This window comes from Artemia sp. Qi Xiang Cuo, chromosome 20, assembly GCF_049724085.1.
Source record: "Artemia sp. Qi Xiang Cuo chromosome 20, ASM4972408v1, whole genome shotgun sequence".
NCBI classification, from domain to species: Eukaryota; Metazoa; Arthropoda; class Branchiopoda; order Anostraca; family Artemiidae; genus Artemia; species Artemia sp. Qi Xiang Cuo.
This window is the reverse complement of record NC_142813.1, coordinates 25,972,760-25,997,820: the sequence shown is the minus strand read 5'-3', so window position 1 is coordinate 25,997,820 and position 25,061 is coordinate 25,972,760. Positions and strand designations below refer to the sequence as shown.

The window sequence follows — 25,061 nt, the reverse complement described above, 5'->3', positions numbered from 1 at the left end:
AAAATGGCTATCTTAAAATTTTGATTCGATGTGTTTAGGGGAATGATGGACCTGGGGGGGGGGGGCTAGTTGCCCTCCAATCACTTTCGACTATTAAAAAGAGTCGAAAGTGAAACAGAACCCTTCAAATTTCCAATCGAATGAATCTGTTTTGAAGTTTCTACGACAACGCCTTCTGTAAAAACCTTATATGGCCCAAGGGCATAATTTAAAACCCTTGCCCTGAGGGTTGTGGGGGAGTGTCCCCCTCAAAAACATATTTTCTATCTGAAAATCAACTACGCTGAACAAAATGGCTATTTCACAATTTTGATTAGATGTGTTTGGGGGAATGATGGGCGTGGGAGGGGGGGGTATTTGCCCTCCAATCACTTTCAACTATTAAAAAGAGCACTAGCCACTCCAATTTCCAATCGAATGAGGCTTTTTCGAAGTTTCTATGACAACTCCTTCGATACGAAGTGCATGACTGAAGAAGAAAAAAAAACACATTGTGCCCACATCGTTCTTTACTTAGGCAGCGTTAGCGCGCTGCCTATGATTGGTTTCTTTTATGATTTGTATTATTTTTCACTTTTTTGTGCTGGTAGTTTTTCTGAGCGGTTTCAGTTACTTTTTTTTACTTTTGTTTGGAAAGAAATACTTTGAAAATGCGAAATATTTACATTATTTTAAACTGCATATTTTCAGGTTGCACTATAGTTTCTAGAAAAACGCTCCCAACTGCTAAACTTTAATTTGAAAAGAACGAAAGACTGTGGGTTTATATTTCCAATTAAAGTTTCATTGCTTTTTCTTTTGGTTTGAGACGAGATTTGTTTTTCTAATGCTTTCCGTTTTTCTCACATTTTTTGGGTCACACCTATCTTCTTTTCTGTTGTCTGGGAAGAAAACTTTGAGAAATATAATAATCTTTGAATAAAGAATTAGTCAGATTTTGGTTCTTTTTGAGACATTTAATCAAGTAGTAATATTAAAAAAAAAAATCAGGTTAAAACAAGAATTACATTGAAAATGGTAATTTTTTTCCAAATATTTTGTACTTTCAAACTGCTGACACCAGTGCAACCGTCGTTTGAAATAGCAGCTTCGGAGGTAAAATCAAAATTTTTAATGGTTATTGTATAATCCTCACTTAAACATTAGTACGTAAAGAAAGTCTGATCTTGATCCAACGCAATACTCTTTACTTAGTTAAGGGCCACGCGTTCTGTATAATTTTTGTTCTTGGTCTCATTACACAGAACAGATAGTAAATAATTAGGATACGACTTAGTCGATTGAAAATTAAAAGTCCTTGAACTTTTTAAGAGCATAAACGGATATGTGGGTAACATGAAGCCCCTCCGGTGTCCCCTGTGTCCCGGATGCTCCCCAGCCGCAATATCACATCAAATTTAAATTTCAAATAGCCATTTCAATACAAAATATGTGATTGGCGCTGGCTGATTTTGAAACTAGGAGAATGGGCATAGGCTATAAAAATTTGAAAATTAATGTGCTAAAAATTGGGAAGGGTTAACATTTTAATGTTGTTTTTGGGCAATGGGGATTTGTTTATCTACTAAGGTTATTTTCGACTACAAGCATCAATGCAAATTTTATCAGTCTAAAACGCATAAAAAAAACAAGAATCATGAAAAAGGTCATTTTGACGGTTTTCCTTGTGACTTGATTTAGTCTTTTCTGACATAAAAGAATTTGGAGTTCAATATTAATCTATTTCTACCAATAAATTAAATAATGGATAACCAAAATCGTTTAGTGTCAAGAAACATGAAATCGAGTCCTAACATCATTAATGAAGAAAACAAGCATTTGTTTTTTTTTGTGTTTTAGTTCCTTTTTGAGTGTAACTAATTAGCAAAAACAAAAAAAATAAGTATTAGAGTCTGCAAGAACCCACAGAATCACTTACTTTTTTAAGTAGCAATGAGGTAAATAGAGCTAAATAAGGTAATAAGCAGTCTTAACATTCTTAATTATCGGTAATATTAGTGATATTTGTAAATTTGCCATAGTGTGTTCTAAGTCATCTCCTACGTTTTTATGAGCCAAAGTTTAAGTAAAGGCATCGTATTTTACTGAAAGGCGGGTGTAGAGTTTCAAGTTTGAAAAAAAAATTGTGTATAATGTAATTACTTTTTTTTCTGTCTGCTCAAGACAAGGTAAAATGGATGACTTTGCTCATTATTTTCCTTTTTTGCAGATTAAGTGCTATTCTTGGACAGCTACCAGAATTTAGTCAAACCTTTCACTGCTTTGAGAACTCAACCCACTACCCGAAAAGATCCTGTGGAAGAGTATTATGAAAGAGTACAGGAACCTATAACTAAACATAGCCAACTGGTGCAATTTGTAGTTTTTGAAAAAAATATTTCTTAAGAGGTTATGCTTATTATTTTGTTGTTAAAGAGTTTTAATGGAAACGTCAATATTTTTCATCGCTGATTTTGCACTTGAGTTTTCAGATTGGTTAGGATTTTTTTTTCTTCTTAAGCTTGCAAATAGCAAATTTTTCTTCACAAAATTAATGTTTAGCTTTCTGATGTTAAACTCTCCCTGTGGTTATTTTGCCGTGCGATGTAGTTTCACTTTGTAATTTTATATCTAATACCGGTTCTGAAAGCATAAATACTTTTTCAAAATGGAGCATAACCAGAAACTGTATATGAATAAGCAAAGTAAAAACGAAGATTTGACTCCCCATGATGCTATGGGCTCAGTTGCTTTAATGACTCAGTATTAATATGTACAAAAGTGTTAATTTCAGTCCGTTGGATAAGTCAGTTCTTTTGAAGAAATTTGCCAAATTAAAAGCTTATTGTTGACACGTTACGAAAGATGTCGCCAAGATTTCCAGTGCCTCACAGATTAGGAGATGGACCCTTGCGAAATACTAATTTGTTTCTTTGTTTGTCTATTTTTTAAGCTCCCCTTCCTCCTCTTTAATAATAAAAGAAAAATATGTATGCAATTGATAGAGTGGGAAACAATTTACATAATAAAAGGTCTTGCACAACACCATGAGCGCGTATATCTAATTTTGAATTGTTGGGTGACAGTAGCCTATCATAGTACGAAACATGTTTCTCAAAATTGGTGGAGCCAGGGGCCATAGCCGATTTTTAGACTTTTAGGGGCCCAAATACTACAAAATTTAATATTAAAAGCTTGCATGTGAAAAAAAAATCAGGAATTGCAACTTAGTGCACTGGTATTTAACAACATTAGAGGAAACAGTTCTAATCGTTTCATCATTATGGAAATTATATTGATGTTTGTTTACCTAAAATAAGACATGAAGGCGGAGGAGAGATTTGGCATCTTGTTATCTTTATAACGAGTACTTCACCCCCGAGTTGCAGTTTGCTGGCTATAATACTTTCCTTGGGTAACTTCATGGCTTCACGCATACGTAAATACTTCTGATTATGTCTCAATCAGTAACACTGATTCTTCTTATTCCATTTTCGTAGAGAATCTGTGGATTCTAAAAGATTTCCTGAATATTCAGCAATTCGCTCGTTGGAAGAATTTTGCGTTTCATCACAGTAAGATGCTTTTCGATACTGAATTTGCGTATATTTACTTTGAAATGCTATCAAATAAAAACAACTTCAGTTGCTTTTACAACTTAAGTACTTAAGCATTTTTTATTTTGGAAGTCACCCAGTTTTCTTATGTAATATAAGTGTGACAATAACAAAATTCTGCATGATTTAACAAAAACAATGTCAAACGATAAAATATAGCATTAAAACCTTACAAGTGAACCTATGTTATCATTTCAAGCTTTTGAAATGCTTTCGCTCTCTAAACCTTTTAGTACAAGTAAATACATAAACATAGTACGTGCTGCACAATACCATTGTTTATGTAAATGATAGCCTGTGTGAAAAACTTTCTAGTTGATATTTCTGATAAATAGCTAAGAAAAGCCTTCAACTCTACGCTGTCCTTTGATTGCGCACCAGCACTTCCATCTTCTTCACGAGCTCAATATTTTGTAAAAGATAGATATACGTCCGTCCTTGGTCTTACTAGCCATTTACAAAGCTTGAAAAACACAAATTTTACTATCCCTCAATGTTTTTCAGCCTTGTGATCAGGGTTTCTGATTGCTTTGTGTGACTGTGTCAAAACTTAGCGACCTTGTTTTGAATTTAAAAAAAATGAGCGCCATCTATCGTTGCATTTCCATTTATACACTTTTTATAATGCTTTGAAACTACATTTACAAAGTTAGTCTTAAGATGCATCATCGGATGCAACATCAATATTGTCCCAATCTCCAATAAGTCAAAATTTTTCAGGTTACCCAAAATTTTGATTAAGCAAGCAAAAGAGGAGTTAGTTACCCGTCGCCTGCGCCAATGTACCCGCAGACCAACCGTGTTATTATGCTAACCCACGTAATTAAAAAGAAAAAAATTATTCTATGCTTTATGCAAGTGGTACAAGGCCAAGCGTTTGACCAAATCCTAAACAGCAAAAGCCGGTGCCCGGTAGGCTGGTCAGTTGTGTTATCTAACACATGATTCGTCTAGTAAGCGCTAATCTCTAGTTGTGGTGAGAGTTTTCAAGTTAAAAATGGAGTTTGTTAACCTTTAGTGCTGTATCATATTATTTTAAAAAACAGTTTCATAGGCAGCGCAATAGCTTGGCCAAAGTAAAGAGCTAAAAAGCTTAAATGTATTATTATTTTTTCTTTTGACCAGGGCAATGGAAGGAGTAGCAGTAAAAGCTTTAGAGGAGGCTCATTCGATTGAGAATTCTAGTGCCTTTTTTAAGCTTCAAAAGTTTTAAGAACAACCATTCCCCTTCCCACCTAGGCCAGCATTTACCAATAGGCCCATTAGGCCCTAATTTGACATATTATAATATGACATATATTTTGATTAGTATAATTTGACATACTTATCGTGAACTTTGAACCGAATTTTATTTAATACTTCTGTTCATCTATGAGTTAAATTATTATTCACTAGGAACGAGTTAATCCAGTGTTCCCTATGAGTTAAATTGAATTACATTCATTACACGAAAAAAAAAATAAAACAAAACAATCTAAGTTTACATATAAACAAAACCATAGTGTAAACAGCTTCCAAAGTCGAAATTTTAATCAGTACGAATTGAACTAAAGAAAATTAATTGAACAAGCAAGACTATATATTCCAGCCAAGTAAAAAAAAAAAAAAAAAAAAAAAAAAAAAAAAAAAAAAAGTTTATTACGTTAGGTGCAAAATACTACGACTCATATACTCACTCTTTTCTAATTATCCGCTTGTTCTTTTTGGTTCTGTAAATTTTGAATATTTAATTTCTCTGAAATTCAAGATCACTCACAGCAGAGGTGTGTCTTGAATAAGTAGAAAGAACGTTTTTCATTTACTTCTACATCACACTATGTTTTTACACTGTCATCTATGCTACAATTTAACTACTGAGTGTATATTGTAGGTAGCACTATGAGTACCAATTCTGGGTATAGATTTATCTTTGGGTTCTACATTGCTGTTCTGTAATAGTCAACAATTCGGAAATGGACAAGTCGTTTTTGAGATCATCCTTCAATAGAGTAAAAGAAAAGCAGTGCGTGCTTTACTTTATTGTTTTTATGCCTACTGTTTCCTGATCCTTTCTTGTTCACATCTAGGATATGAAGGGAAATGATTAACTTACAAAAAAAAAAAATGTGCTTTATATTTATATACCAACTATTTCAAACATTAATTCTTAACTATGAGTCAAATAACATTGATGAGAAATTGAGATAGATGATGAATTTGTTCATGAAATGTGAATATTTTCAAAGGCAACAATTTCCACCTATTTCTTTTCTTTTTTATAAATTATAAACAAAATGGCTATGCAACCATAGCTTAAAATAATAGCTTATAAATTTATAGTCAATTTTAATGGTATTGGGAACCTCCCCCAAAATTAAAACAAACAGAAATTATTAAGTGTATAAAGGGAATTACACCCTCCTCAACACCTTGCTCTTTACGCTAAAGTTTGAATTATGTCCCAGTCCTTTACGAACGACTCCTAAAACACAATGAGCGTTTAATTAGAACAATAGGAATCTTTTTTCAAAGTACAAAAACTTTAGCGTAAAGAGCGAGGTGTTGAGGAGGGGGCAATCCCCTTCGTACACGTAATAATTTCTGTTCGTTTTAAGTTTTAATGTTGCTCCTTGTTTTCAGTTGAAAAAACTTGTTTTTTTTTCATTTAATATAACTAAGTGACGATCAACACACAGTTAACATTTGGCGACTAAGCATAGAAGGAACATGCGTTTTTAAAACTTACTTCAACTAAGCACCATTAAAATCACATGTTTTAAAGTTGTGGTTGACACACAACATGCATAATACAGATAAGAGGAAATCGGACTAAAATTCAAAGACCATGAAACCACTCAGTGAAACGGTGCTCTAAATTGGGTCAAAGCGTATATATATATATATATATATATATATATATATATATATATATATATATATATATATATATATATATATATATATATATATATATATATATATATATATATATATATATATATATATATATATATATATTAAAACCATCAAAAGTGCGATAACATAGCAAAAAAAGAAAAAAGAAAAAGGGTGACTGAATAGAGTAACTTCTTTCTAGAAGATTAAATAAGAAAACCAAGTTTTTCAACTGAACATAAGGAGCAACATTAAAACTTCAAACGAAAGGAAATTAGTCCTTGTATGAGTGGGGCTACCCTTTCTTCAAACCTAGTTCTTTATGTTATTAATTATATAGCGACGAGTGACCGGGATGAATTGTATAACTACGGTTTTTAGTTGCCAGGTTCGCATAGGTATACAAAGGGTCACTTTTTTTGTGTGGAGAGGATAGGTTTTGTCAGTACTTGTTCCGTAGGTGATTATACTTTGGTTACCACGAACTGTTTGATTGAAAGTTCCTCATCCTTAACTGTAGCAGATAACTCTTACTTTTCCTGGTTAAGATTATGCTAGATTATGGTTGTTTCATTTCAGGCGAATTAAATTAAGCCTTCGTGTGAAACTAAATTTAATTATTTATTGTTTATGCTTTTGTGTCGCGTGCAGTATCCACACATTTAACTTGCCGATATGGCACGATCTAAAATTATTTTAGTGTATTAAATCGAACGGCTCGTGGGCAGCAAATCGTTGATAATGAGTGATTCGTGCCAATAGCAAATGAAACTTAAAAATTAAAGTAGCGAACAATATATACATTAAAAGAAACTTTTTTATGTTGACTCCAAATATGTAAAATTAATCGAATATGAAGGTACGAATCAAAAGTATTTTACGCAAATAAATAGTAGTAGCATATACATATTGTCTTTGGTCAGTTGAATATCGCTTTCATGATGACCTGGAAGTTTCACCTTGGCACGTTAAGCTGTTCCAAAATTATTGTTGATGTGTACTTTTGACCCCTTTTTGACGTTCTATTCACCTTAATACTGTAAGGCTTACAAGTTGTTCCAATTGAAGCAGTAGTTGGAGTAATTTATTAGCAACAGTAGTATTAGTATAAGTAGCAGTGGTATTAGCATTAGTAGTGACATGAATGTAGTACCTTTTTGTCAATTGATCTTCCTCTTTAAGGCTTCTCCAGAAATTTCAACTTAATACACAAATTAATTCTTGAGATACGAACTTTTGACAATTTGCATACGCATAGTATGTTTTGATTTAGTTCAAATACCCCCTCAATATTCTGTCAATATTTTCACCTTTATACGTGTAGCCTTAATTGTACTAGTATCATAGTAGTAGTGGTAGTAGTGGGAATAGTAGTAGCAGTAATAGTGTATTATTATTAGTAATAACAGCAGTAGCAGCAGTATCAATAGCAGTAGTAGCAGGTATATTTTGCCTTTTAGTCGACTGGACATCCCACTCATGATGCCCCTGAAGTTTTTTGTTGATATGATAAGTCGTTCCGAAAATATTACTGATACGCCAGTATCAGCAATCTATATACACATAGTATGTTTTGATTGAGCTCAACTTTCCCCTCAACGTTTCCTCAGACATTTTTTTTCAATATCCTCAGCCTTAATAGTACTCACTACAGAAGTAGTAGTTTTAGTGATAGTAGTAGAAGTAGTAGTAATAGTACTTGTGGTAGCAGTAGAAGCAGCAGTATTTGTAGCAGTAGCAGCGTGCAAACATTGCCTTTTTGGTCAATTGATCATCTCCCTTATCATTCAACTTTATCAATAGATTCTAGTGTTACAGGAGCTTATAGTGGCAAAAACATTAGGTGAATTGTAGATAACAAATAGATAGCCCTCTCTCTCACTTGCTTCACAAGTCAATATTAGAGGTCCACTGACTCCCTTCCTAAGTACTCCTAGAAAATATCAAGTCGCTCACTCTTGCTGCTTCCAAAATATTGCGAAACTCCTATCTCAATAGCTTGCAGACACATAGCCTCTTTTCATTTACCTTGGTACTTAACCATGAATAGATTCTAATTCCCATAGAGCCCTATAGATCGGAGAAAATAAACTCTAAGACGCCCTTCTCCCAGCGCAAGATTTGAAGCCCTGTCGCCTCCTCCCTCTCACCCACACACACAGACCCAACCTGAAAGTGGTATCTCCGTCCCCTAATCGGTATTTTGCAGAGGTGTTGTTTTGACAATACAAAGCGTCTTTCGATTTACATCTACACCCCTCCCCATGTAAAAATTTGACGTCCACTTGGCCCACTTCTCAGCATTGCTTAACAGTTTCAACTCGATCCACCAGGCCCTTCCCGGAGCATCAAAAATACCAGATTTTGAAAAGTCGGGTGGGTATATGTGTTTTTTTGGATAAACAGGTCTGCGTATAGTTTCAGAAACATACCCTTTCGACTCTCTGATAAATTTTGGTATAGCAAGGGATCCCTAAGAGATCCAAACTGTTTGGACAACCAAGAACAAACATGTTCACCTTTTCTACTAAAATCTATATGTGGATAATGGGTAATTTGGGGTTTTTCCCTTGGGGACTTGGGGGTCTTGTTGACCCAGTAGGCATACATAATAGACATAATAGACAATATCTATTATATTGAACGAACGAATTATCTCCAAAAAAATAAGAGAGAAAAAGAGAGACAGACAGGCAAAGAAACAGAGAGACAGAGAGAAAGAGAGACAGAGAGAGAGAGAGAGAGAGAGAAAGAGAGAAGCAGGGAGGGAGAAGGAGAGACAGACCAACACACAGACAAAAAAGTAGAGAATTTTTTCTTATGTTGTAGTAACTACAAACATGGGTCGCTCTTTACGTACCACTCATTACCATTAACAGTTTAAAAAAGAATAGGAAGGTGGCCGTTGAGCGAAATTGCCTTTGGGGTGAGCCTTGGCTATTAGTGGTTCTTGCCATGGGGGCTTTACCTTTACGTCAGAGTGACAATCATTATGAAAAGTGGATGGGGAAAGTATATGAACAAGGGAGGGTTGACGGCCTTGGTAATAACCATAACGCTTCTAGTTATAAACAACAAGTAGAACAATAGGGAAATATTTGTATATAAGACAGTGGAACGCAACTTTAAATGAATGTTTTAACCCTATATCCAAGGGCCATCTTCAGCAAAACAAATGAAGAAAAAACGAATATAAAAGAACTCACATCAAAATTCAAGCTTTAAAACTAAAGCATTTTCAAAACAACCCTAGCATCATTACTTCAAGGAAGTTCGACCAGGACTGGTACATCAAGTGAAGTGAAGAAAGAAATTTCTTTCAAATGGAATAAAAAACATTTACAAACAAGCTCATAAAGCTAATCTTGCCTTTTTGGCAGCCAGCCTAGAAGGTTTATCCGTAACAGGTTGAGTGGAATTGTTTACTGGTTTTTTAACATAATTAGTTAAACTACTTTTAATCAATTTTGCATATAAGGCATTAAGTGAATATTTCCCCAAATCCCTATTTAAAGAAGTATTGCTATTTATTTTGATTTTAATTTCAATTGCCTCTCGAACAACCTGTTTTATGCCTAAATCATTGCTAATAAGGGATGTTTCTTCAAAAAATTATGGCTAGGATTATCAAATATACGACTGCTTAAAGCAGAATCAAAAGAGATATTTATACTATTAAAATTTAAAACTTTAGTTATTTCATCTTTATACTGTTGTAGGCGTTTTTTTTTAAATTTGATGTAGGCTTTTTTCTAAATTCACTTCTAGTTTGAGATGAGTTCTGGATTGAGTTTTAGGAGATTATATTTATGGGTTGTTTTATGGCAGATTTATTTTTCCTGAGTTAGGCTTGTTTAAGAACGAGTTAATAGCTGTTTCAATTATTTTGTACTTAATAAAAATTTACCAGATTAATTTTTACTGGGTCGAATTTTGCAGTGGTTTAACGCTCCTTGAGTCGAGTTTTACCAAGTTGATTTTTTAATGGCTCGAGTTTATACACCGGTTGAGTTTTGTCCGGCTGAATTTTTTAGAGGTCGAATTTGGTGGGTTAAGTGATGTGTGGATTAGTTGCCGTTCGAACCCTCTCTATTTACAAGAATACCGATTACAAGACATATGATAATCAGTAGTTCAGAATAGAAAATAATTCATTTGATTTACTCTCCTATTTTACTATTACATTTTAGCAGCTTTTTGATGAGTATAGTGTGTCTATTTCTGTAGCCAAAGTATCTAATCTAAGTCTATCAATTTTATCGACCTATTCAAGTTAATAAAATATTCCAAGACTTTATTACAATGCACATTTTCAGCCGTTGAGATCAAAAAATTTACTAAAATAATTCTTCACTAGTTTATTACCATCAATATGGCCTTGTTCAGTAACTAAATTGTCTTCCATTTGATTCAGTTCACGACCTATTTCCCTTTGACCAAAGGTTATAGGAATGATAAAAAGAAGAGCGAAGAATATGCTTCCATTTGGCGTAAGAGGATCGAATCCTGAGAAAATCAACCCTCCTAGTTGACGGCTGTCCCGAAAACGACGTCCATTTTCTTCCGTATTGTAGATGGTTTCGTTTGACCAGATCCTAGAAAGACCAATGAATTATATATACGTTACGGTCCATAGATAAGCATAGTCTTGGGGAAGTGGCATGGTTTTACCTGTGAATTTTTTTTACCTAGTGTTTACGAAGCTTCCTAGAGGGTCGTTCTGACCAACATTGAGCCCAACCCCCATCTGGGTAGGGATTTGCTACACTAAGAGTTTTAATCTACACTAAGCTCTAGTTAGAAAAAAGCTTGAAAAACTTTAGCCGGGCACGAACACATGGGAGGAGGGTCTCCTTTTCTTAATTTTTGGAGGATTAGTTTTTGAAGACGTTTTCTAATAAATTTTTCAAAAGGAAGTAAAGAGCTATATTAAAACCAAACACGGGCTGAAATAAACTCAAATAACAATTTAAACTTAAAATGAGCAGAAATTACTGTTAATGAACAAGTGAAACCGTAGGCGAATAGAAATTAAAATGAACAATTCCATAAAATAAAGACATAACAGGTACCCCTATATGTGAATAAGTTAATCTTAAGACAAACAGAAATCAAAATTAACTTGTTCAACTTAAACCTAAAACGAATACAAATTACGCAAACCGGAGTAAGACTATCCCCCCCCCCCTAAACATTCTAAAGACCCTAGTGTCATTTGCGTTCCCCTGAATTTGATATGACCATCGAGCAGAGTGTTTTCATTGTCATAGAATCAACAACAAGTCAAACATCACAAGGCTAATCATGATTTACTTATAAAAATGATGACCCCCCCCCCGACCTTTCAGACCCTTAAAACTGTATGGTTGTCATTTGTGTTTTGTTGTCACTGTCTACATGTTCTGTAAGTCTGAGCCAGTCGATGTGACCAATCTTCAAAATTTTTTCGTTTTTATAGAAAAATTTCAAGCCCTCTCTACGAGCTATGTAAATTACAAACTAATCTGAGACGAACAACTTTGAGCCTATTTTTGGGCCAGTGAAGCCAAAATAAGTTTACGTTTTGTTCTGCATAGTGGTAGCAATAGAACACTGCCTCGATTGATCATAGCTGAAACTTGACTTGTGTATGTTTCTTAATCGTAGCAGTATACAAATTTTTAATCGAAAAAATGGAATTCATGAAATAATCACTTTGAATAATCAAAATATTCTATTTTTCCAAACGAGCAATAGCTGCATATATGCATATAGATATTTTTTCTCGAAAACAGCACTATAGTTACGACTCTGGGAAGATTCGTTATACCTCCACTCTCCGAATTGTTCTCATAAATCTTCTGCTGACTGAAATTAGAGATCCCTGAACACAAAAAACTCGGAGTAGATGGTATTGAGATGGTAATCAGATTCCATAACGAAAAAAGGGAGTGGTCTTTTGTCAACTCTGCTGTTCTGATAAGTGAATGAATTAATCAAATTTGTATGCAGATATTATTTCATTAATTAGCCACATTCCTTAATGCTCTTAATTATCCACCTTGTTTAATGCTATGTGACAGAAGCGGTTACTGGAGTCTATGAAAACCTTTCTTTACAGGGGTGGACTAAGGCCTAGGCAAATTAAGCAGGTGCCTAGAGCCCCCTTATTTTTGGGTCTCCAGAAATTTGGTTTTTAGTTTTCATAATTTATTTGTATTTACAAGGAAAACGTGGCATTCGTAATTGTTTTGCAATTTAAGCACTAATGTGTCCTCTTTACAAAGACAGAGACTACACAGACAAAAATTGTCTACAGTAAATGGGTAATGTAACCGTTGAGTCTATACTTACCCCAACAGTCCTTTTTAATCTTTATTTACATTAAAATGATTCAAGCCACGAATCTTTGGGTCATAGTTTTGTAAAGTGAGTGTTCCAATGCATTATTTGATTTTCTGAATTTTTCTAATAAAATATGGTTCTAGTTATTTATCATCAAATGCATGAAAATTTATGTTTGTTTTAAAAGTATTTACATTAACTTCCCATATCATTCTCATATATAAGTAGTAAGGGCATAGGGGATATCACCAGTGATTGCGTAATTTGTCTTACCTCTAGCATGTACATAAATATACAGTGCAGTTTGACGTGCACATTGTAAAACGCGATCAAACCTTTTATACCTATAAAGTGAACAAACACGTTAAGGAACTATGGTTGAGAATGTATAACGCAGCCAGATGGGTTTTTGAAGCACTTTCATTATAGTGTGTTTTATTTATTTATTTTTTTGAATCATAAACTAGAAATTGTCAACCTTTTCAAAGAGAGATAGTGGAACCTGTCAAAGAGTTTGATAACCTCTAGCTTAAAGGCATCTCATCAAGTTTGATTAAGAATGCAACATGTCTAGAACTGATATCATATGCTATTGAATCATTTACCAAAAAATAACTATTTGCAAAAAAAAAGGTTTAGCATTTGCGAATTGGACTCTATGATCATTTTTTAGGGCCAATCAGAGAGAGCAGAGGTTACTCTATATACGATAACTTGATTGGTAATTGGATTCGAATAAAAGGAGTGGTAGTTATAGTGCTGTGCTCCGGCATGAATTGCTTTTAGAAAACCCGGATGAATTACTTGGAAATCAAGTTTTAACAAGAAATGTCTGAAAAGTGTCTTTGGGGAGATGCGCCGATGACAGAAGGGTGTCTTAGTGTAGTTATAGTGCTGTACTCTGACATGAATTGCTTTCGAAAACCCGGATGAATTACTTGAAAATAAAGTTTTAACAAGAAATGTCTGAAAAGTGTTTTTGGGGAGAGGGGGCGATGACAGAAGCGTGTCTTGGAGTAGTTACAGTTCTGTACTGTGGCACGAATTGCTTGTGAAAAACCCAACTGAATGACTTGAAACAAAATTTTTAACGAGAAATGTATGAAAATTGTTTTTGGGGAGATGGGGGGGGATAACAGAGTGTATGTCTTAGACTAGTGATAGTGCTGTACTGTGGCACGAATTGCTTGCGAAAAACCCAAATGAATGACTTGAAATTAAAATTTTAACGAGAAAAGTCTGAAAAGTGTTTTTGGGGAGATGGGCGATGACAGAAACGTGTCTTAGAGTAGTTATAGTTCTGTACTGTGGCACGAATTGCCTGTGAAAAACCCAAATGAATGACTTGAAATAAAAATTTTAAAGAGAAATGTCTGAAAATTGTTTTTGGTGAGATGGGGCGATGACAGAGTGGATGTCATAGACTAGTTATAGTGTTGTACTGTGGCAAGAATTGCTTCTGAAAAGTCCAAATGAATGACTTGAAAAAAAAAAAATTACTAGAAATCTCTGAAAAATGATTTTGGGGAGATGGGGCGATGACATAAACATGTCTTAGAAAAGTTATAGTGCTCTATTGTGGCATGAATTGCTAGCGATATACCCAAATGAACTACTTTAAATAAAAATTTTAAAAAGAAATGTCTGAAAATTGTTTTTGGGGAGATGGGGCGATGACAGAGTGGATGTCTTAGACTAGTTATAGTGCCGTACTCTGGCATGAAGTGCTTTCGAAAACCCGGATGAATTACTTGAAAATAAAGTTTTAACAAGAAATGTTTGAAAAGTGTTTTTGGGGAGATGGGGCGATAACAGAAGCGTGTCTTAGAGTAGTTATAGTTCTGTACTGTGGCACGAATTGCTTGTGAGAAACCCAAATGAATGACTTGAAATAAAGTTTTTAACGAGAAATGTCTGAAAATTGTTTTTGGGGAGATGGATGGATGACAGAGTGGATGTCTTAGACTAGCGATAGTGCTGTACTGTGGCACGAATTTCTTGCGAAAAACCCAAATGAATGACTTGAAATAAATATTTTAACAAGAAATGCCTGAAAAGTGTTTTAGGGGAGATGGGGCGATGACACAAGCGTGTCTTAGAATAGTTATAGTTCTGTATTGTGGCAGGAATTGCTTGTGAAAAACCCAAGAATGACTTGAAATAAAAAATTTTACGAGAAATCTCTGAAAAGTGTTTTTGGGGAGATGGGGCGATGACAGAAGCGTGTCTTAGAGTAGTTATGGTTCTGTATTGTGGCACGAATTACTTGTGAAAAACCAAAATGAATGACTTGAAATAAAGTTTTTAACGAAAAATGTCTGAAAATTGTTTTTGGGGAGATGGGTGGATGACAGAGTGGATGTCTTAGACTAGCGATAGTGCTGTACTGTGGCACGAATTTCTTGCGAAAAACCAAAATGAATGACTTGAAATAAATATTTTAACAAGAAATCTCTGAAAAGTGTTTTTAGGGAGATGGGGCGATGACAGAAGCGTGTCTTAGAGTAGTTATAGTGCTGTGCTGTTGCACGAATTGCTTGTGAAAAACCCAAATGAATGACTTGAAATAAAATATTTAACGAAAAATGTCTGAAAATTGTTTTTTGGGGAGATGGGGCAATGACAGAGTGGATGTCTTAGGCTAGTTATAGTGCTGTACTCTGGCATGAATTGCTTTTGAAAACCCGGATGAACTACTTGAAAATAAAGTTTTAACAAGAAATGTCTGAAAAGTGTTTTTGGGGAGATGGGGCGATGACAGAAGCGTGTCTTAGACTAGCGATAGTGCTGTACTGTGGCACGAATTGCTTGCAAAAAACCCAAATGAATGACTTGAAATAAAAAATTTAACGAGAAATCTCTGAAAAGTGTTTTTGGGGAGATGGGGCGATGGGGCGATGACAGAAGCGTGTCTTAGAGTAGTTATGGTTCTGTATTGTGGCACGAATTACTTGTGAAAAACCAAAATGAATGACTTGAAATAAAGTTTTTAACGAGAAATGTCTGAAAATTGTTTTTGGGGAGATGGGTGGATGACAGAGTGGATGTCTTAGACTAGCGATAGTGCTGTACTGTGGCACGAATTGCTTGCGAAAAACCAAAATGAATGACTTGAAATAAATATTTTAACAAGAAATCTCTGAAAAGTGTTTTTAGGGAGATGGGGCGATGACAGAAGCGTGTCTTAGAGTAGTTATAGTGCTGTGCTGTTGCACGAATTGCTTGTGAAAAACCCAAATGAATGACTTGAAATAAAATATTTAACGAAAAATGTCTAAAAATTGTTTTTTGGGAAATGGGGCAATGACAGAGTGGATGTCTTAGGCTAGTTATAGTGCTGTACTCTGGCATGAATTGCTTTTGAAAACCCGGATGAACTACTTGATAATAAAGTTTTAACAAGAAATGTCTGAAAAGTGTTTTTGGGGAGATGGGGCGATGACAGAAGCGTGTCTTAGACTAGCGATAGTGCTGTACTGTGGCACGAATTGCTTGCAAAAAACCCAAATGAATGACTTGAAATAAAAAATTTAACGAGAAATCTCTGAAGTGTTTTTGGGGAGATGGGCCGATGACAGAAGCGTGTCTTAGAGTAGTTATAGTGCTGTGCTGTTGCACGAATTGCTTGTGAAAAACCCAAATGAATGACTTGAAATAAAATATTTAACGAAAAATGTCTGAAAATTGTTTTTTGGGGAGATGGGGCGATGACAGAAGCGTGTCTTAGAGTAGTTATAGTTCTGTACTGTGGCACGAATTGTTTGTGAAAAACCCAAATGAATGACTTGAAATAAAATTTTTAACGAGAAATGTCTGAAAATTGTTTTTGGAGAGATGGGAGGATGACAGAGTGGAAGTCTTAGACTAGTGATAGCGCTTTACTATGGCACGAATTGCTTGTGAAAAACCCAAATGAATGACCTGAAAAAAAAATTTTAACAAGAAATGTGTGAAAAGTGTTTTTGGGGAGATGGGGCGATGACAGAAGCGTGTCTTACAGTAGTTATAGTTCTGTACTGTGGCACGAATTGCTTGTGAAAAACCCAAATGAATGACTTGAAATAAAATTTTTAACGAGAAATGTCTGAAAATTGTTTTTGGGGAGATGGGGGGATGACAGAGTGGAAGTCTTAAACTAGTTATAGTGCTGTACTGTGTCACGAATTGCTTGCGAAAAACCCAAATGAATGACTTGAAATAAAAATTTTAACGAGAAATGTGTGAAAAGTGTTTTTGGGGAGATGGGGCGATGACATAAGCGTGTCTTAGAGTAGTTATAGTTCTGTACTGTGGCACGAATTGCTTGTGAAAACCCAAAATGAATGACTTGAAATAATATTTTTAATGACAAATGCCTGAAAATTGTTTTTGGGAAGATGGGGCGATGACAGAGTGGATGTCATAGAGTAGTTATGGTGCTATACTATGGCATGAATTACTTGCGAAAAACCCAAATGAATGACTTGAAACGAAAATTTTAACGAGAAATGTCTGAAAAGTGTTTTGTGGGGGGATGGCGCGATGACAGAAGCGAGTCTTGGAGTAGTTATAGTGCTGTACTGTAGCACGAATTGCTTGTGAAAAACCAAATGAATGACTTAAAAAAAATTTATCGAGAAATCTCTGAAAAGTGTTTTTGGGGAGATGGGGCAATGACAGAAGCGTGTGTTAGAGCAGTTATAGTTCTGTACTGTGGCACGAATTGCTTGTGAAAAACCACAATGAATGACTTGAAATAAAATTTTTAAAGAGAAATGTCTGAAAATTGTTTTTGGTGAAATGGGTGGATGACAGAGTGGATGTCTTAGACTAGCGATAGTGCTGTACTGTGGCACGAATTGCTTGCGAAAAACCCAAATGAATGACCTGAAATAAAAATTTTAACGAGAAATGTCTGAAAAGTGTTTTTGGGGAGATGGGGCGATGACAGAAGCGTGTCTTGGAGTAGTTATAGTTCTGTACTGTGGCACGAATTGCTTGTGAAAAACCCAAATGAATGACTTGAAATAAAATTTTTAACGAGAAATGTCTGAAAAATGTTTTTGGGGAGATGGGGGGATGACAGAGTGGATGTCTTAGACAAGTTATACTGCTGTACTATGGCACGAATTGCTTGCAAAAAACCTGAATGAATGACTTGAAATAAAAATTTTAACAAGAAATGTGTGAAAAGTGTTTTTGGGGACATGGGGTGATGACATAAGCGTGTCTTAGAGTAGTTAAAGTTCTGTACTGTGGCACGAATTGCTTGTTAAAAACCAAAAAGAATGACTTGAAATAAAATTTTAAATGACAAATGCCTGAAAATTGTTTTTGGGGAGATGGGGCGATGACAGAGTGGTTATCTTAGACTAGTGATAGTGCTGTACTGTGGCACGAATTGCTTGCGAAAATCCCAAATGAATGAATTGAAATAAAAAATTTAAAGAGAAATATCTGAAAATTTTTTTTGGGGAGATGGCGCGATGACACAAGCTTGTCTTAGAGCAGTTACAGTGCTGTACTGTGGCACGAATTGCTTGTGAAAAACCAAATGAATGACTTAAAAAAAATTTATCGAGAAATCTCTGAAAAGTGTTTTTGGGGAGATGGGGCAATGACAGAAGCGTGTTTTAGAGCAGTTATAGTTCTGTACTGTGGCACGAATTGCTTGTGAAAAACCACAATGAATGACTTGAAATAAAATTTTTAACGAGAAATGTCTGAAAATTGTTTTTGGTGAAATGGGTGGATGACAGAGTGGATGTCTTAGACTAGCGATAGTGCTGTACTATGGCACGAATTGCTTGCGAAAACCCAAATGAATGACTTGAAATAAAAATTTTAACGAGAAATGTCTGAAAAGTGTTTTTGGGGAGATGGTGCGATGACAGAAGCGTGTCTTAGAGTAGTTATAGTTTTGTACTGTGGCACGAATTGCTTGTGAAAAACCCAAATGAATGACTTGGAATAAAATTTTTTACGAGAAATGTCCGAAAATTGTTTTTCGGGAGATGGGGGATGACAGAGTGGATGTCTTAGACTAGTGATAGTGCTGTACTGTGGCACGAATTGCTTGCGAAAAACCCAAATGAATGACTTGAAAAAAAATTTAACGAGAAATGTCTGAAAAGTGTTTTTGGGGAGATGGAGCGATGACAGAAGCGTGTCTTGGAGTAGTTATAGTTCTGTACTGTGGCACGAATTGCTTGTGAAAAACCCAAATGAATGACTTGAAAAAAAATTTAACGAGAAATCTCTGAAAAGTGTTTTTGGGGAGATGGGGCAATGACAGAAGCGTGTCTTGGAGTAGTGATAGTTCTGTACTGTGGCACGAATTGCTTGTAAAAAACCCAAATGAATGACTTGAAATAAAATTTTTAATGAGAAATGCCTGAAAATTGTTTTTGGGAAGATGGGGGATGACAGAGTGGATGTCTTAGACTAGTTATAGTGCTGTACTGTGGCACGAATTGCTTGCGAAAAATCCAAATGAATGACTTGAAATGAAAATTTTAACGAGAAATGTCTGAAAAGTGTTTTTGGGGAGATGGGGCGATGACACAAGCGTGTCTTAGAGTAGTTATAGTGCTGTACTGTAGCACGAATTGCTTGTGAAAAACCAAATGAATGACTTAAAAAAAATTAATGAGAAATCTCTGAAAGTGTTTTTGGGGAGATGGGGCGATGACAGAAGTGTGTCTTAGAGTAGTTATAGTGCTGTACTGTGGCACGAATTGCTAGTGAAAAACCCAAATGAATGACTTGAAAAAATTTTTTTACGAGAAATGTCTGAAAAGTGTTTTTGGGGAGATGGGGCGATGACAGAAGCGTGTCTTAGAGTAGTTATAGTTCTGAACTGTGGCACGAATTGCTTGTGAAAAACCCAAATGAATGACTTGAAATAAAATTTTTAACGAGAAATGTCTGAAAATTGTTTTTGGAGAAATGGGTGGATGACAGAGTGGATGTCTTAAACTAGCGATAGTGCTGTACTGTGGCACGAATTGTTTGCAAAAAACCCAAATGAATGACTTGAAATAAAAATTTTAACGAGAACTATTTGAAAAGTGTTTTTTGGGAGATGGGGCGATGACAGAAGCGTGTCTTAGAGTAGTTATAGTTCTGTACTGTGGCACGAATCGCTTGTGAAAAACCAAAATGAATTATTTGAAATAAAATTTTTAACGAGAAATGTCTGAATATTGTTTTTGGAGAAATGGGTGGATGACAGAGTGGATGTCTTAAACTAGCGATAGTGCTGTACTGTGGCAAGAATTGCTTGCGAAAAACCCAAATGAATGACTTGAAATAAAAATTTTAACGAGAAATGTCTGAAAAGTGTTTTTTGGGAGATGGGTCGATGACACAAGCGTCTCTTAGAGTAGTTACAGTGCTGTACTGTGGCACGAATTGCTTGTGAAAAACCACAATGAATGACTTGAAATAAAATTTTTAACGAAAAATGTCTGAAAATTGTTTTTGGTGAAATGGGTGGATGACAGAGTGGATGTCTTAGACTAGCGATAGTGCTGTACTGTGGCACGAATTGCTTGCGAAAAACCCAAATGAATGACTTGAAATAAAAATTTTAACGAGAAATGTCTGAAAAGTGTTTTTGGGGAGATGGGGCGATGACAGAAGCGTGTCTTAGAGTAGCTATAGTTCTGTACTGTGGCAGGAATTGCTTGTGAAAAACCCAAATGAATGACTTGGAATAAAATTTTTAACGAGAAATGTCTGAAAATTGTTTTTCGGGAGATGGGGGGATGACAGAGTGGAGGTCTTAGACTAGTGATAGTGCTGTACTCTGGCACGAATTGCTTGCAAAAAACCCAAATGAATGACTTGAAATAAAAATTTTAACGAGAAAGGTCTGAAAAGTGTTTTTGGGGAGATGGGGCGATGACAGAAGCGTGTCTTGGAGTAGTTATAGTTCTGTACTGTGGCAAGAATTGCTTGTGAAAAACCCAAATGAATGACTTGAAATAAAATTTTTAACGAGAAATGTCTGAAAATGGTTTTTGGGGACATGGGGGGATGACAGAGTGGATGTCTTAGACTAGTGATAGCGCTGTACTGTGGCACGAATTGCTTGCGAAAAACCCAAATGAATGACTTGAAATAAAGAATTCACGAGAAATGTCTAAAAAGTGTTTTTGGGGACATGGGGTGATGACAGAAGCGTGTCTTAGAGTAGTTATAGTTCTGTACTGTGGCACGAATTGCTTGTGAAAAACCCAAGTGAATGACTTGAAATAAAATTTTAAACGAGAAATGTCTGAAAATTGTTTTTGGGAAGATGGGGCGATGACAGAGTGGATGTCTTAGACTAGTTATAGTGCTGTAGTGTGGCACGAATGACTTGCGAAAAACCCAAATGAATGACTTGAAATAAAAATTTTAACGAGAAATTTCTGAAAAGTGTTTTTGGGGAGATGGGGCGATGACACAAGCGTGTCTTAGAGTGCTGCTATAGTGCTGTACTGTAGCACGAATTGCTTGTGAAAAACCAAATGAATGACTTAAAAAAAATTAATGAGAAATCTCTGAAAGTGTTTTTGGGGAGATGGGGCGATGACAGAAGTGTGTCTTAGAGTAGTTATAGTGCTGTGCTGTGGCACGAATTGCTTGTGAAAAACCCAAATGAATGACTTGAAAAAAAATTTAACGAGAAATGTTTGAAAAGTGTTTTTGGGGAGATGGGGCGATGACAGAAGCGTGTCTTAGAGTAGTTATAGTTCTGTACTGTGGCACGTATTGCTTGTGAAAAACCCAAATGAATGACTTGAAATAAAATTTTTTACGAGAAATGTCTGAAAATTGTTTTTGGTGAAATGTTTTGAAGACAGAGTGGATGTCTTAAACTAGCGATAGTGCTGTACTGTGGCAAGAATTGTTTGCTAAAACCCAAATGAATGACTTGAAATAAAAATTTTAACGAGAAATGTTTGAAAAGTGTTTTTGGGGAGATGGGGTGATGACAGAAGCGTATCTTAGAGCCGTTATAGTTCTGTACCGTGGCACGAATTGCTTGTGAAAAACCCAAATGAATGACTTGAAATAAAATTTTTAACGAGAAATGTCTGAAATTTTTTTTTCGGGAGATGGGGGGATGACAGAGTGGAGTTCTTAGACTAGTGATAGTGCTGTACTGTGGCACGAATTGCTTGCAAAAAACCCAAATGAATGACTTGAAATAAAAATTTAACGAGAAATGTATGAAAAGTGTTTTAGGGAAGATGGGGCGATGACAGAAGCGTGTCTTAGACTAGTTATAGTCCTGTACTGTGGCACGAGTTGCTTGTGAAAAACCCAAATGAATGACTTGAAATAAAATTGTTAATGAGAAACGCCTGAAAATTGTTTTTGGCAAGATGGGCGATGACAGAGTGGATGTCTTAGACTAGTTATAGTGCTGTACTATGGCACGAATGGCTTGCGAAAAACCCAAATGAATGACTTGAAATAAAAATTTTAACGAGAAATGTCTGAAAAGTGTTTTTGGGGAGATGGGGCGATGACACAAGCCTGTCTTAGAGTAGTTATAGTGCTGTACTGTGGCACGAATTGCTTGTAAAAAACCCAAATGAATGACTTGAAAAAAAAAAATTTAACGAGAAATCTCTGAAAAGTGATTTTGGGGAGATGGAGCGATGACAGAAGTATGTCTTAGAATAGTTATAGTGCTCTGCTGTGGCACGAATTGCTTGTGAAAAACCCAAATGAATGACTTTAAATAAAATTTTTAACGAGAAGATTGTTTTTTGGGGAGATGGGGCGATGACAGAGTGGATGTCTTAGACTAGTTATAGTGCTGTACTGTGGCACGAATTACTTGCAAAAAAACCAAATGAATGACTTGAAATAAAAATTTTAAAAAGAAATGTCTGAAAAGTGTTTTTGGGGGGATGGGGTAATGACGGAGTGGTTGTCTTAAACTAGCTATGGTGTTGTGCTGTGGCACGAATAGCTTGTAAAAACACCAAATGAATGAATTTAAATAAAAATATTAAAGAGAAATGTCTGAAAAGTATTTTTTGGGGGATGGGGCGATGACACAAGCGTGTCTTAGAGTAGTTATAGTGCTGTACTGTGGCACGAATTGCTTGTGAAAAACCCAAATGAATTGACTTGAAATAAAATTGATTGATGGGGCGAGATGGGGCGATGACAGAAGCGTGTCTTAGAGTAGTTATAGTGCTGTACTGTGGCACAAATTACTTGCAAAAAACCCAAATGAATGACTTGAAATAAAAAATTTAACGAGAAATGTCTGAAAAGTGTTTTTGGGGAGATGGGGCGATGACAGAAACGTGTCTTAGAGTGGTTATAGTTCTGTGCTGTGGCACGAATTGCTTGCGAAAAACCCAAATGAATGACTTGAAAAAAATTTTTTATCGAGAATTGTCTTAAAAGTGTTTTTGGGGAGACGGGGCGATGACAGGAGTATGTAACCGGGGGGGGAGGGGTAATATTGTAACATTGTGAGGTGAAATATCTAGTTCAAATGTGAAACTTAAGTCCAGTTTTGGATACTCATAATGATGAGGATTGATGGTTCTAATTAAATATTTTTTTCATAAGAACAAACTATTTTTTTTTAAACTTCGAAATTATTCAACTTTATTTATTTTTATTTTAAGTATCTTAAAATGACAAAATATGCTTACGGCACTAACAATTGTACTCTACGCTTGCTCAGAGACACCATGTGGTTTTCCCACTGGTATTCTATGTCCGGTTAATGACACTACCTAGTCTATTGCATGTATTAAATCAGTATTTTTTACGCAGTGGGACGATAAACACATAAGTCGTATCTTGAAAAAAAGTGAAGATGGAACATTTTACTAAAATGTGTTCACATGACAAGGTTATCATAGCATTAATGCCGACACGGAGAAGTATCTAAACTATGAAACAATTACAAGTGGTAGCACTATTGGAAATGTATGCATGCATTTTCATGACAGTAAGGAATTAAATTTCTTTGGAGTACCGAAAAAATTCAACTCTTATGTTGGTGGATATGCGAGACTGAGATCTCCAGAGATGATTGCACTCAAAGAGAATGCAAACATAAAAATAATCGTTGATGATAGAGGACAACTCCTTGCTACTGTCGCAGGTAACATTACCTACTGATACATCCAATCGGCAGCTTTTGGGTATTAGCATTCACCGGAAGGTCAAAAAAAAGAAAGGCCTACTCTTCTACTAATATCGTAAACCATATCTTGTCTACGTGCCGAAACTGTTATCTGTGTAAAAATAATGTGATAATAGATAGTGAAATTGCCAGAAAAATAAAACAAAGCACCAGCAAACGTTACTGCCATTGCCATATATGTATGCAAATTCCTTTTCTTACATCTCCGATGTTTTAATAGACATTCTAAACGTTTGATATGCTAGCTTACTCTAAAAATAATGAACCCATAACAATGTAATGCATAATATATTTTTAATGAAATAATGCTATGTAGAATATTAAAACAAAAATATATTATGATACATTATTAATATCAATGATCAACTTTGGACATTTTGAATCTATTCCATAAAATAGTTAACCATGTTCTCTCTTGATATTGTAGCTATTGTCTTCTCTTAGTTCGTAATCAGTAGAAAAATCATTATTCCATTTTGAGTCATACACAATTTTTACTGGGGTGTCATCAATAGGCTCAATATGTTTTTCGTCTTTGGTACTATTTGGTTCATTGACTGTTTGATCAATGGCAGTAACGTTTGCTGGTGCTTTGTTTTTCATCGATTCATCTTTATATTACATAGTGTTATTTTCTGTCAATGCCCTTTTTATTTTCCTGGCAATTTCACTGTCTATTATCACATTAGTCTTACACAGGTAACAGTTTCGGCACGTAGACAAGATATGGTTTACGATATTAGTAGAAGAGTAGGCCTTTCTTCATTTTTTGACCTTCCGTTGAATGATAATACCCGAAAGCTGACGATTGGATGTATCAGTAGATAATGTGTTACATGCAACACTAGCAAGGAGTTGTCTTCTATCATCAACGATTATTTTTATGTTGGCATTCTCTTTGAGTGCAATCATCTCTGGAGATCTCAATCTCGCATATCCACCAACATAAGAGTTGAATTTTTTCGGTACTCCAAATAAATTTAATTCCTTACTGTCATGACAATGCATGCATACATTTCCAATAGTGCTACCACTTGTACTTGTTTCATAGTTTAAATACTTCTCCTTGTCCACATTCAATGCTACAATAACATTGTCATGTGAACACACTTTAT

At 35.2% G+C, this 25,061-nt stretch overlaps 2 protein-coding genes across 2 annotated transcripts in view; one reads left to right on the top strand and one right to left on the bottom strand.

Moving 5' to 3' along the window:
- LOC148940046 (endothelin-converting enzyme 1-like) overlaps positions 1-2,465 on the top strand; it is a 259,409-nt gene extending 256,944 nt beyond the window's left edge. Inside the window, exon 14 of the mRNA XM_089106057.1 lies at positions 2,210-2,465. Coding sequence (XP_088962183.1) covers positions 2,210-2,312 — 103 coding nt within the window. The 3' untranslated portion in view covers positions 2,313-2,465. The remainder of the gene's footprint in view (positions 1-2,209) is intronic.
- Positions 2,466-10,759: 8,294 nt separating this feature from the next.
- The window catches only part of LOC148940045 (uncharacterized), a 93,771-nt gene continuing 79,469 nt past the window's right edge, over positions 10,760-25,061 (bottom strand). The window contains exon 2 of the mRNA XM_089106248.1: positions 10,760-11,065. Within this exon, the coding sequence (XP_088962374.1) occupies positions 10,783-11,065 (283 nt within the window). The 3' untranslated portion in view covers positions 10,760-10,782. The remainder of the gene's footprint in view (positions 11,066-25,061) is intronic.